The sequence below is a fragment of the Micropterus dolomieu genome, linkage group LG05, assembly GCF_021292245.1.
Source record: "Micropterus dolomieu isolate WLL.071019.BEF.003 ecotype Adirondacks linkage group LG05, ASM2129224v1, whole genome shotgun sequence".
Taxonomy (NCBI): Eukaryota; Metazoa; Chordata; class Actinopteri; order Centrarchiformes; family Centrarchidae; genus Micropterus; species Micropterus dolomieu.
In genome coordinates, this window is record NC_060154.1 from 33,028,094 (window position 1) to 33,042,493 (window position 14,400).

At 39.4% G+C, this 14,400-nt stretch overlaps 1 protein-coding gene across 1 annotated transcript in view; it reads left to right on the forward strand.

Annotated features, from left to right (window-relative positions):
* trappc8 (trafficking protein particle complex subunit 8) overlaps positions 1–14,400 on the forward strand; it is a 106,177-nt gene that overhangs the window by 13,426 nt on the left and 78,351 nt on the right. The window contains exons 4-7 of the mRNA XM_046050089.1: positions 2,228–2,402; positions 2,907–3,060; positions 5,581–5,677; positions 10,781–11,043. Coding sequence (XP_045906045.1) covers positions 2,228–2,402; positions 2,907–3,060; positions 5,581–5,677; positions 10,781–11,043 — 689 coding nt within the window. The remainder of the gene's footprint in view (positions 1–2,227; positions 2,403–2,906; positions 3,061–5,580; positions 5,678–10,780; positions 11,044–14,400) is intronic.

Here is a 14,400-nt window from a genome sequence, read left to right on the forward strand (position 1 = left end):
AAGGAAGTGAAGGGCTGGACTACAAACAAGCTGTTTTCAAGCGGTTCAGAGCAGAGCTTTCTGTGGGAGATGGGAACTCCCTTTGGGCTGGACTTTGGGCTTTTTCACTTTGCAAACCTGTTACATGCACAAAAAAGAGAGGGGAATCAATAAAGGAGAGGGGAAAAGCCAAAAAGCATAATACCACCTCTTTAAAGTTCTAGTTAGGATAAGCAGTGTCCTGGTTCAGTAGTGGGGTGCAATTCATGTCACAGGGTCTGTTAAAATACAACACTGAGTATTTGCTTTATTTTATATGTCACTATGTTCTAATATATATTAAATTATCTGCTAAGTTCTGTGTGTAGCATTAGGGGCCTACAGACTTTGATTTCGTTATACAATGAAAGTATATATATAAAATAGATTTTTTGATACATGATAATTTTGAATATTTCAGTTTTAATATTCATTTTCCACAGCATCGATCCTAAAAAATGCGCTTCTCTTCTCCCTGACAGCAAGCTGATACACAGACCGCTGCAGCGCCCACACAGCCACGCCTCCTGTCACTCACACCGCTTTCTTCTCGTCTCATTCGCTGAATTTGAATCAATTTTTTTTTTTCCCTGCCAGTTTCGACAAGTCCCGCCCTATTGTGCTGTGATTGGCTAGTACTCGTCACTTGTGTTGGATACTGACAAATGATACAAGCAAGGCCATATGAAAGTGAAGGTACAGTGCTGCTAAAGACCAAAGCACCGGCAGGAACGACTTGGAAAGAACCTTGAGAGGTTGGAGACATCTCCACTTTCAACATCATTAAAGTATTAAACAAAATGGCCCAGTAAACTGTACTTTATAAGATAGGTGTCCTGTTTGCTTAACAATTATAATTCTCAAAACTAAGCTAATTCCCCTCAGAGCCATCAGACCTGAGGAACCTCAGACAGCAGAGTTTTAGTTGATAGGAAAATACTTTGACTAAGGTCAGAAGGAAATTAACTGATGCTGTTCTGCTTAACACACAGTAGTATTACCTTTACTTACTAAGATAAGTTGGTAAGATAATTCAATAATTATATTCAGTAATTTAATCAATGTTGTGTCAATTTTCCCCCATGGTATGGAAAATTTGCAGGCCTAACCCTACCCTTAACACTAACCCTGCATATTTAAACAAGCTTACCTTGATTCTTTCAGTGCTTGCACTGACCAGGAACCAACAGCTTGCTTTGGTAAAGACAATGTGGTTCCTGTTCTTCATCCTTTGCTTTTATATTTGTTGGCAAATGTGAGACGTTGGTATCAAACATGTCTGCTGCGTCTTGTAAACAAGGAAATGACAAGCTGACGTATGACAACGTTTTGCGGGAATCAGCGATAATAGGTAAAATTGCGGAAAATTTTCAGTTGTTGGTCGAAATTGCAAATCACGCTAAATTCACAGGGATTTGTTAAATATGCTTTAATAGCTGCGATCGTGAAATCCTGGAGGGACTGTATAATGATAAATAAACTACTTTGATAACTTGATCTGCTGGAACAATTTACCTGTTTCTTAAATAGGAAGAACAACAGCAGTAAAAATGACCAAACTATCAAAAATAAACTCAATAAACTCATTGACCCCTGTCCAACCTACACCACAGTGGTTTGAAACCCTAGACTCTGTCATTTACAAATTCTACTGGAAACATAAAAAACAAGAATCAGATTAACAGAAACCCAAACACATGGCGGTGTAGCTGTCCATCCATTCAGTTCAAAATTCTGTACACTACACTTAAAATGGGATTCACAACATTTGCACTGAGTTCACACTAATTACAACTACTAACATAACGATGATGACTATCAAGGCTATTAGGATGATGAGGACTGTTATTACTACCACTACAAACATATTATTTTATTACTATTTAATTTATTAGTTATTTATCTATCTTCTACTATATTCTTAATTTCTTCACCCCATCCATGATCACTGTTTCCCCAGAGGGGGGAGACTCCTCTCACCAGGCACTGGGGGCCTGTACATGAAAAGCTGATTCTTTCATTTATTTGAACAACTTGTGTAATGTGGTGTATTTCCTGTTGATTTAGGATGTAACACTATAAGTAGTGGTGGTAGTAGTAATAGTGGTAGTCTTCCACTCCCATAAACCATCCTGGTTGAGTGTCTCTGCCCTTCTCTGATGGATCCACATGGTTTATAGTTGTGTCCTTGACATGCTGGTCCTGACAGGCCTGCTGGTGGTGTCCTCCACTGAGGCAGTCCCTGTGGAGCAGTTCCTCAAACTTTCCCAGGAGCAGCACAGGATTCAGCACAGTGGAGAATACACTAACCCCAAGTGGTTTATCCCCAACACGCTCAAGTACTATGTCTTACTGCATGACATGAGTGAGGGTGATGAACAGAGGTACTGAAAGAAACTTCACAATGGTCAGATATAGATTTCTGCAGATCTGCCAGTTTGTACTGTACAAGATACCATTACACCATCTAAAGTTTTGTAATATTAGCATTACTTTCTTGACATCAGTGTTTGTGCCATTTTTTGTTTTTTGGAAAATAAAAAATTAAGCTCAATTTGCAGCGAACAGTGTGATTCACTGTATGCATGTACTGATAAATTGATTGTTGATAGTTAATTTGGCAAACTTCTTCCGTTTTTTCATTTCCTAATTTTAACTTGAGTATACAATTGAAGTACAAAAGCTGTTTGTTTTTTGATTGGATTTATAAATGAATAATGACATTTTTTTTTTCATTTTCTGATTTTGGATTCCCAGTTGATTATGAAAAGAACAAATGATAGACAGACAGATTTAAAATATTATAACACCAAAATAACTACTGTAGTTGAATTTGCATTAAAAAAGTGTCATGCTGTATTTGATCAGTGTTACTCCTTCCTCTCCAGGGCAGATTCGGTATATGAGGATATGAAACAGAGGTATGGTTCTCAAGGCTGCTATCTGTTGAAAATGAACTCTCGTACCTTCTCAGCTGAAGAAGATGAACAGATTCCAGACCCCTGGAGTCAATACCTGCAGAGGAATAATCTGCATAACCAGGTAAACGCTGTAGCTTCCACCACATGCAGTGACTGACCATGGTCCAAAATCATCCCCTGCGGCAACAGTAATCTTCAACTTTGGAAAAAACGGAAAGCAAAATTGACATGCCTCTGACAAAGGATCACTAAAGAGCGAACAGGGCCAATGGGGAAAAGTCAGCCAGTCAAGAAAGTCTGCCAGATTTTGCATGTTATAATCATGTATTTCATCTGATTACAACAAAAGCAAATTCAAATTTGTTTATTTAAAAACACTGGCAAGTAATTCAATTTTATTTATATAGCGCTAATTCACCACGACACTTATCTCATTGCGCTTTTCATATAGAGCAGGTCTAGACTGTACTTTCTGTGCTATTATTTACAGAGACCCAACAATTCCCACCATGAGCAAGCACTAAAAAAAATTCATTTTAAGAGGCAGAACACTCAAGGTCTCGTTGCATACAAATGGAGAGAAAGAGGAGGAGAGATGAGCTCAGTGCATCATGGGAAGTCCTCCGGCAGTCTGGGCCTATAGCTGCATAACTAAGGGATGGTTCAGGACTCACCTGAGCCAGCCCTAACTACTGTATAAGCTTTATCAAAGAGGAAAGTCTTAAGCCTACTCTTAAATGTGGAGATGGTGTCTGCCTCCTGAACCCAAACTGGAACCTGGTTCCACAGGAGAGGAGCTTGATAGCTGAACGCTCTGGCTCCTAGTCTACTTTTGGAGACTCTAGGAAGCACAAGTAACCCTGCATTCTGGGAGCGCAGTGCTCTGGTGGGGTAGTAAGGTACTATGAGCTCTTTAAGATAAGATGGTGCCTGACCATTAAGAGCTTTGTAGGTGAGAAGAAGGATTTTAAATTCTATTCTGGATTTTATAGGAAGCCAATGCAGAGAAGCTAAGACAGGAGAAATGTGATCTCTTTTCCTGGTTCCTGTCAGAACATGTTCTGCAGCATTCTGCATCAGCTGAAGAGTCTTAATGGACTTTTTCGAGCAGCCTGATAATAAGGAATTGCAGTAATGCAGCCTAGAAGTAACAAATGCATGGACTAGTTTTTCTGCATCATTTTTAGACGGGATGTTCCTAATTTTTGCAATATTACGTAGGTGAAAAAAAGGCGGTCCTTGACATTTGCTTAATGTGAGACTTAAACAACATGTCCTGATCAAAGATAACTCCCAGATTCCTCACAGTGGTGCTGAAGGCCAGGGCGATGCCATCCAAGGAAACTATATCTTTGAATAATGCATCACGGAGGTGCTTGGGCCCCAGAACAATAACTTCAGTTTTATCTGAGTTTAGCATTAGAAAATTACAGGTCATCCAGGTTTAAACATCCTGAAGGCACATTTGAAGTTTAGCTAACTGATGACTTTCATCTGGCTTGGTCGATAGATATAACTGAGTATCATCTGCATAACAGTGAAAGTTTATGGAGTGTTTCCTGATAATATTGCTTAAAGGAATCATATATATAAAGTGAACAGGATTGGTCCGAGCACAGATCCTTGTGGAACTCCATGACTAACTTTGGCATGCATGGAGGACTCATTGTTAACATGTACAAACTGAAATCGATCTGATGAATAAGACTTAAACCAGCTTAGAGTGGTTCCTTTAATGCCAATGAAATGTTCCAGTCTCTAGGATCTGATGGTCAATAGTATTGAATGCAGCACTAAGATCTAATAAAACCAGTACAGAGACAAATTCTTTGTCTGATGCAATTAGGAGGTCGTTAGTAATTTTCACCAGTGCTGTCTCTTTGCTATGATGAACCCTAAATCCTGACTGAAAATCCTCTAATAAACTATTGATATGATTCCTGCGTTTAGAGATAAGTCTTTGTTAATTTTGTCTCTAATAATTATTATTTTTTTATTAAAGAAGCTCATGAAGTTGTCACTACTGAGGCCTATCCTAATACTTGGCTCAATAGAGCTGTGACTCTCTGTCAGCCTGGCTACATTGCGGAAAAGACATCTGGGGTTGTGCTTATATCCCTCTATAAATAGAAGTAGAGTAGTACGATGCTCGGCATCACGGAGGGCCTTCCTATAAGTTTTAAGACTATCTTGCCAGATTAAACAAGATTCTTCCAGATTGGTGGAACGCCATATCTTTTCATATTTCCGCGATGTTTGCTTTAATTTACAAGTGTCTGTGTCATACCACGGAGCTAATCTCTTTGGTTTATTATCTTCTTTTTTTTTTTTTTTACAGGGGCAATGAATAAAAAGCCGATGGAATCACTTCCTTAAATTTAGTTACAGCACAAGTAATGCCAGTTTAAGTAACATTTTCTCCCAAAGTCTACAAACTAGCTTCATCTTTTGGGAGGGGGCGGTTGTGATTTAACAGTGATTAACCCAAACATCTGTGATTTCACTGTCAATTAACAATTGTTCAGTTTGACTCTGTCACATCAGTAATGGCAGGGTCACTAGAAAGCACAACACATGAATCAGTCAGAGAATTCGTCTGACAAAAATTAGCCTTGTGTTAACTTTCTGACCGTTATTGCAGGATTTGCTTGATGATGTAGCTCCAACTGTGAACAGTGCTGCTGTTGAGAACAATATCAGTGCAGCTGAAGTGGACAGCATTCACTCAACAGAGAAAGGTCAGTCAATTCAACAGCTCCTAAATATACTAACGTTCCTCTTGTTTAGACTAGTGTTACTTTTGTCAGCTATTTTTAAAATTTAGTCTTAGCCTTAGTCCTGTGTCAAATGTCCTTGCTAGTTTTTTGTCACATTTAGTCCACTGTATACTATTTTTTTAGTCAAGTTATAGTTGACTAAAAGTCTGGGTATTTTAGTCTGATTTTAGTCAAAAGAAAATCAAAACTGTTTTAGTCTAGTTTTAGTCATTAACCATCATTTTAGTCTTTTCTGACTCATTAGTAATAATAAAAAAAGTAATAATTTTGATTAGCATTTTGGTCAGTCTGCTCTAACCAAAATAGACATATGATTCGAATGTTAGTTCTGTTCTCATTTTTATTGCAAAGGAGACATTCACTTACCTCAATTCCCAGGTGGTTAGCCTTGATATGCCACTTCAAGTTCAAGTTTTTTTTTCAAAAAATCTTATACCACATCAGAATGTGAACTCTACATAGCTTTTGGGGAAGCTCAGTTTTGTGATTCTCACTGCTGAATGATTGTGATTCTGACTGCTGAATCACTAATAGCATGTACACCTGGAGCTGACTGTGAAAGGCATGTATGTCTTATTATAATAATAATAATAATAATAATGATAATAATTATTATTATCATATATGGCCATTCTGCTACAATTATGCTTCACACAACAGCTGCGGCTGTGTTTGCGACCTGACCTTTCTTTTCTCCGTGAGAGGGAAGAATTTATGAAGTTGCGTGGTGCTGTGGGGAGCCCCCAGCTGCAGTAGTAGGCCTACATGGATCATGCGTAATATTCATCCAGCCAGGGGGAACGATCACGAACCGTTCACAGCATGTTGGTCATACTAGCAACACAACCTGTACTGGAGAGGGAGTAGGGCGGACCAGGGACAGGAGATCGGAGCAACATGCCCAATGCATACGGTCTGTGATAGTTCCCTCTGGCGCTCCACATGATCCATGATGATAGAGAAATATAGAGATTAATGGCAATAAAGCAAAATGTCTATATTTTAGACCCCAAAATATCCCAAATCATGCTTTTAGGGGAGCTGAGGTCTAAGCTCCTCTTTCTCCCTAGTGTGTTGTGTTTATAACCACAGTTCGCATCCTCCACACTAACGTTTTCCTCACGCAGCAGGCGTTGCTGGCTGACCAGTGTTCAAAGCACAGGAAGAAAGAAATACAGCTGAATGAACACTGTTCAAGTGAAAATTTAGAAGGAGAAAATATGGCCTGTAATATTTTGTCTCATTATACTAACAAAAAGAAAGAGAGATTTTATTTTAACATTTTTATTTTATGAATTACATTTTAGTCTCGTTATTTTTCGTCAACAATATTGCATGTTAATATTGACCCAGTCAGTGTTTAAGGACATTGTTGCCGCCTCGTCTTTGTCTCGTTTTCGTCAGGTGGAAAAAAGGTCATTGTCGAATATATTCCGTTTAGTTTTGTCTGATGAAAGTAACACTAGTTTAGACAACTAATAGCTATCTTTTAAATAATATAACATAACATATAAATGAACATCTGTGACATTCAAGCCCTTCCCAAACAAGTTCATACAATGCTGATTAAGCCTAGACAGGTTATACTCTATACTGTATATTGCAGTAAACCTGAGTTTTTAATTCTGTGTCTGTGGTGACATTCACGCTAATTTTCAAGAGGGTCCAACTGCAGACCTCCTCTGTCAGGCCACTTCCGCTGCAGACCTCCTCTGTCAGGCCCCCTCCACTGTCAGGCCAGTCAGGACAGGAAATACACGCAAAAACTACAAAATGCCATTTGACAGGAAACACATTAAAAAATTATAAAGTTTAATCACGTAGACATAGGGGGAGGGTTTTTGTCATTGATTTTATATTTAATTATTTAGTCAACACTGTAACGGGAAAATAGCAGGCTAATTCCTTAAAAATAGCATATTGATTTGAGCCTATTCTACTTAGCACTTAATGTGCCAATGTAGCAACAAAGCCGACTATATTACTTCAATCATTAGTAAAAATTTAGTCAAAATATGACGTTTACTCCGTCTATACAGCTAGCCACATCCATTCACAGAAAAACATTCTCGTTGATTAAGAGTGTAACTTAGCCTCTCTTCCAGTCATCTTAAAAGAAACACACACACATCATAATTTCCCTTTGAAGAGTAATATACTATGGCATTTTACTGCTATCAGCTGAATTTAATAGGAAAAACGGACAACTGTGGAAACTGGATTACAATTTGAGCTTCGTGGGAGTCTGTAGTATAACGGACGTTCCCGGCATGGTTTAATAAATAAATAATAGAAACCTGGACAAAGACTTCATTGTTCATTACGTGTTCTACACTTTCTCTCACACACAGCAGCCCACTACGTGACCCAGATGTGTGTGATACTGCAACAAAGTTTAAGTTTTAAATGCCTGAAATAAACCAACAAACACTACTGCTCAAGGAGAGACCGCAAATCCGCCCTTTATGGTATCATATTAATTATTAATCATGTCGTAGTGACATTCATGTGGTGCGCAGCATAGTTCGTTTGGAAAACGTTTATCTTATTAATATAATGTACATTTGTGATTAAAAATAATGGCTGTTGGTAAATGAATTACTGACCCCCACAGATGCATGATATTACTGCTACAAAAAGAGCTCGGACCGTAACTAGAACCCTGCTGGACTATGTGGACTATCAAACTGTACAATCTGTAAAAATGAACACACATGCAATACAACATGTATACCTGTATTAATGATTTTGTAAATATCCACTTTTTAAAAATGAATGGAGACACAAACATTAGTAGCCTATAATAATAATACTTTTACTTTATTCACTGTACACACACAGATTACACAGTTAGAAAAGGAGTTAGCAGCAGTGACTGACTTGCATTATCATTTCATTCAAAACATTTTAAATTAAAGCTGCAAGCAGCGTTGGGCGGGCCCTCATACATGTAGCGCGTCGAGTAGTTAGGCGGCCACATTGCAGATTCTGGAACTCTGACAGTGTGGCTGGGAATTTACCACCGGCTTCGGACGCTGCACAAACGTGTTAATCACCAGTTCCTGTGTCCCCTTTGGGGCACAACACAGCACTTCGCACTACGACTATAACTGAACATGTAGATGTGTTTGGGGCGGGACTGTAATGAAGCATGTAAAGTTTGGTGCACATGTGAGTATGTACACTGAAGTTAAAACTTCCTCTTTCATGGCGAATCATCGATTTTGGACGCCACGCCACGGGCATGCCGTTTCACGAAAACCCATCGTTCGTACAACTTTTAATCGTCAATGACTTTAGAGTAGCCAGGGAAAATCTTAAGTCAGTCGGACTAATTCTTTAGGAGAGTGTTTAGGGCATTGCTCCAAGAGGCTTTTTTTTTACATCTGAACATGATACCCATGCCACAGAAATTATGTACATGTAAATAAAACGTGCCACCGGGGCTGCATCGTTCCTATTGTCAGTAGGTGGCACTATGACTATGGGTTAATGTTGTCTTGTACATGGATTAAGGGCAGGACTTTTATCAAACTTGTAAAATTTGGTACAGATCTGACCTTGTACAGTCAAGTTACACCAACTTCATGTGTCATGGCGAAGAGTGGGACTTCGCCGCCATGCCACCGCCACGTCATTAACTGAAAGTTTTACATCATGGCTTCATCAATGTGTTGAGGGTTTTCTGGGACAGTTTTGAAGTTGGTATGTCCAACCTGCTAGGAGTAATGTACTAACATTACAGCATAAAACTTGTAATTTCCGGTTGCCAGCAGGTGGCGCTATGACATTGAGTGAATATTGGCATATGGATGAGTTCAGGGCGGGACTATTGTTATACTTATCAAATTTGGTGCAGATGTGAGCATGTATACTGAAGTTATAACAACTTCCTGTTTCATGGCAAATCACCAATTTTCGATTACACATCATGGGAAAACTGGTCGACTTGTAGGAATCGTTTGAATAACTTTTAATCGACCAAACCAATGGGTTTGGACTGCACAGCAAAAATTTGAAGTTGATCGGACTAAATCCCTAGGAGTTCGTTAAAATACAAAGTGTGTAAATTGCCAAAAATGACCATTAAATCCAAAATGGCTGACTTCCTGTTGGGTGTCGGGCATCGCTCCAAGAGGCTTTTTTGTACGTCTGGCTATGATAGACGTACCACAGAAATTTCATACACGTAGGTGAAACTTTGTCTGGGGGCTGCTCTGTAGGGGGCGTTAGCGAGCCATTTTGCCACGCCTCTTCCTGTCTCTCGCTCTCTGTTCAGACTTGAACCCGATTGAACATCTCTGGAGAGATCTGAAAATGGCTGTGCACCGACGCTCTCTGTCCAACCTGATGGAGCTTGAGAGGTCCTGCAAAGAAGAATGGGAGAAACTGCCCAAAAATAGGGGTGCCAAGCTTGTAGCATCATACTCAAAAAGACTTGAAGCTAGTCTTTAGAAGTAATTGGTGCCAAAGGTGCTTCAACAAAGTATTGAGCAACAGCTGTGAATACTTATGTACATGTGCTTTTTCCATTTTTTATTTTTCATAAATTTGCAAAGATTTCAAACAAATTTGTTAAAGATTGTCATTATGGGCTTTTATTTGTAGAGGAAAATAATGAATTTCATCCATTTTGGAATAAGGCTGTAACATAACAAAATGATGAAAAAGTGAAGCACTGTTAACAATTTCCGGATGCACATACCATTGCTACCAACACCTTAACAAAGGTTTTTAGCAAATGTTTTGATGTCAGCCATGCAATACTGAAGGATTTTTGATTTGACATGATTGGCATTCAAGATGAGGCAAATGGATGTCCATTACTTTTCTGGCCTTACAACACCAAAACTTGAGTACCCCATGCCACTATATAATCATAGGGTGATGGTTCCAGGAAAGTCTTGGCAACATTGAGTGAAAGCAATGTTTTCTGTCAAATCCCCTGATTCATCTGCACAGGGTTTTTGGTTGCTGTTACAAAGAAAACCTCTCATCAAGTGAGTGCAGACGAAAGGTCATTATGTTGTGAGTGAGATTTATTTTGACACTGTTTCCTACCAGATGGAGTGTCCAACAGCCTGGAAAGCCATCCTCTCCAGCTGGACACAGTAAGCAGCTCGGGGAGCCTGCACACCCTCAGTGCTATCAGCACTGACCTGAAGAAAGGTGCAAGAGATCCAGAGAGCCTGGCTGGAGGAGCAGGGAGCCACGGGGCATGTCTGACCCTGAATGACCACGACCACATCAGACAGTTCATCCAAGAGTTCACCTTCAGAGGCCTACTGCCACACATAGAGAAGAACATCAGGCAGCTCAATGACCAGGTAGAACTACAAGTCTTTACCCTTGACATATTTAAACTGATTTTGATTGTGATAATGGAGATTTTTAAGTGTGCTGGGAATTGTGAATGTGTACACTAATATCTAAATGTGCATTAGATTGGTGACAATGGATAAGTGGATAAAAAGCAAAAAAAAAAAACCATGCCTTTGGTGAAGGAGACCTGGGTTCTATTACTTCTGCAATACATCTGCTAATGTGTCCCTGAGCAAGATACTTAACCCTTAGTTGCTCCAGAGGCATGTGACCTCTGACATATAGCAATTGTAAGTGGCTTTGGATAAAAGTACACGTGAATCTGAAGCTTATTGATGTCATTGAACCTCTACAGACTGATTTTGCAGGATGTACAGACATAGGCTTCAGTCGACACTATTCAAAACTTGTCTAAATTTAAATTTCAGAAAGTTTGGTTTCCTCGTGTTTATTTCTTTCGTTTGCATTGGAACAACACAAAAAAGCAGAGAAAAAAGCCATATTTGAGACATTCCACACAGAACTCCAAAAATGGAAATAGTCACTTTATCCAAAGCCACTTACAATGGCCACTTCCACGGCCAAAGGTGTATAAAATCAAGCATCTCGGCATGTAGACTGTCTCTCAGGAGCTCAGTGAATTCAAGTGTGGTACCGTGACAGGTTGCCACCTGTGCAATAATGCCATTCGTGAAATTTCCTCACTACTAAATATTCCACGGTCAACTATTAGGGTAATATAACAAAGTGGAAGTGATTGGGAACAACAGAAACTCAGCCACGAAGTGGTAGGTCACATAAAATCACAGAGCGGGGTTAGCGCACGCTGAGGTGCACAGTGCATAGAAGTCGCCAACTTTCTGCGGAGCTACAGACCTCTAAACATTGTGTGGCCTTCGGATTAGCTCAAGAACAGTGCATAGAGAGCTTTATGGAATATATTTCCACAGCTGCATCCAAGCCTAGCATCACCAAGTGCACTACAAAGCGTCAGATGCAGTGGTGTAAAGCACGCCACCACTGGACACCAGAGCAGTGGAGACGTGTTCTCTGGAGTGAAGAGTCACGCTTCTCTGTCTGGTAATCCGATGGAGGAGTCTGGGTTAAGCGGTTGCCAGGAGAACGGTACTTGCCTGACTGCATCGTGTCAAGTGTAAAGTTTAGTAGAGGGGGGATTATGGTTTGGGGTTCAGGGCTCAACGTTAAACTTTTTTGCAACTGGCCCCACCGGGCCAGTGGTTTTGAAACTTACTGGACCCAAGACAATTTTTACTGCCCTCCCTCAGTTATTTATCAGTGTTACAACAAATACGGAGCATTTACATTTACAAGTGCTACATGATGTCTTATACTCCTGTGATACATTATTTTACATACCAAAGGTAAAGGAAGAACATCTCAAAACTATCACTATCTAGTGCATCAAGTATGACCACTGACAGATAACAGGACAATGTAAAGTGTAATTTATGGCGGGGGTCCGGCTGCCGACTCAAGATGGTGGCACGTCTAGTCGTATTTTGAGATGCTAATAAAAATGTGGCATTACTGCACAAACTTTTCTTAAATGAGCCACTCGTTGCCAAAGTAAGTGGATAGATATCTTTGAAGAAGACCTTTCCCGTTAATAATTCACCGTTGATTACACATTAAGTTCTAAATTTAGAACTTCAAGAAGAGCATTTAAATTTGAGTGAGTTAACGTTAGTTTATGCTAACAACAACATCCAACGATGGAAAACTCGGGCAAAGAGGAGCTCCTTAGGCTGGAAGATATGGACGTGGCAGTTATTAACGAAAAACGTAACATAAGAGAAATTCACTCCTACGCTTGTCAAGCCGAAAATGATGAAGAATGCACTTCTTCTCAGAAACATGCCAGTGAAACAACCAACTAAAAAGACTAAGGTAACCAAAAAGAACTAACGTTAAACGAGGAGCCAACACTCTCTGAACTACAAAACACCATAATTACAGCCGTTTGGGAAGAGAGGTGCCTTTGTCAGATCCAGAAGAAAGTGGCTAGAACAAGGTGAAAAATGCACTAAATACTTTTTTAATCTAGAAAAGAGGAACTATGAACGATCATCACTTTGTAAACTTAGAATCAATAACATAGAATGTCAGGATGAAAGTACAATTTCGCAATATGTAGCCAATTTCTATCAGACATTATATGCTACTGATTCTGAAAATGAAGGCAATATAGATTTGTTTCTTAAAGACACAAGCATGAAAGAAAAAAGCATTATGGGTACTGATGACAGTTTTAAAGTCACATCAGTCTGTGACCAGAAAATTTGTTTAACAGAGCTACAAAAATGTATTGACTCTCTTAAAGAAAATAAATCTCCCGTGAATGATGGGTTGATAAGTGAATTTTATAAAGTCTTTATTAAGACCGTAGCCCCATTTTAGTGTCTGTATTTGAAGAAGCCTAAGAAAAAGGAGCTACCACCTACTCTGCGTCAAGGTCTTATTGACCAAACCAAACGATAAATTAAGTATTGAGAATTGGAGGCAAATTAGTCTATTAAATAATGATGCCAAGATATATTTGCTTTGATCTTGGATTGGATAATATTATCAATGAAGAACAATTGGGATTCATGCCCGGAAGGAATATATGCAACAACATACGGTTAATTCTGGACATTGATTATAATGAATATATAGTGGACAATAGTTTTATTTTATTTGTTGACTTTTATAAAGCATTTGACACAATAAGCCACCAATTTAGTCATTAAATGCTTTGGATTTGGAAACCAATTTCTAAATGCTGCCAAAACACTTTATAAAGGGTGCAACAGCTCAGTTAAGTTAGCACATGGTACGATAACGTACCCCTAGATTTGATATTGGTCGTGGGATAAGACAATGTAAATGTAAATGCTCCGTACTTGTATAGCGCCTTTCTAGTCTTTTCGACCACTCAAAGCGCTTTTACAGTACATCTGCATTCACCAGTCATACACATTCATACACTGAGCCTAAGTGCTCAAACGGAAACTAACATTCACACACATTAATATACTGGCGGAACAGCCGCCAGGGGCAAATCGGGGTTCAGTATCTTGCCCAAGGACACTTCGACACGCAACCAGGGGGAGCCAGGGATTGAACCGCCGACCTTCCGATTAACGGCCAACCCGCTCTACCTCCTGAGCCACAGCCGCCCCCCGGACAAGGTTGTCCCCTTAGCCCCTTTCTGTTTTGTTTCAAGGTATAGTGTCCTTAAATAGAGAATTTAAATGATCTCAACTGGCAGATTATACAACTATTTTTCTGTCAAATAAAGAGGAAGTGATCAAAGCAATTAGTTGTATTGAGGATTTTTCTATTGTTTCCGGCTTAAAAAT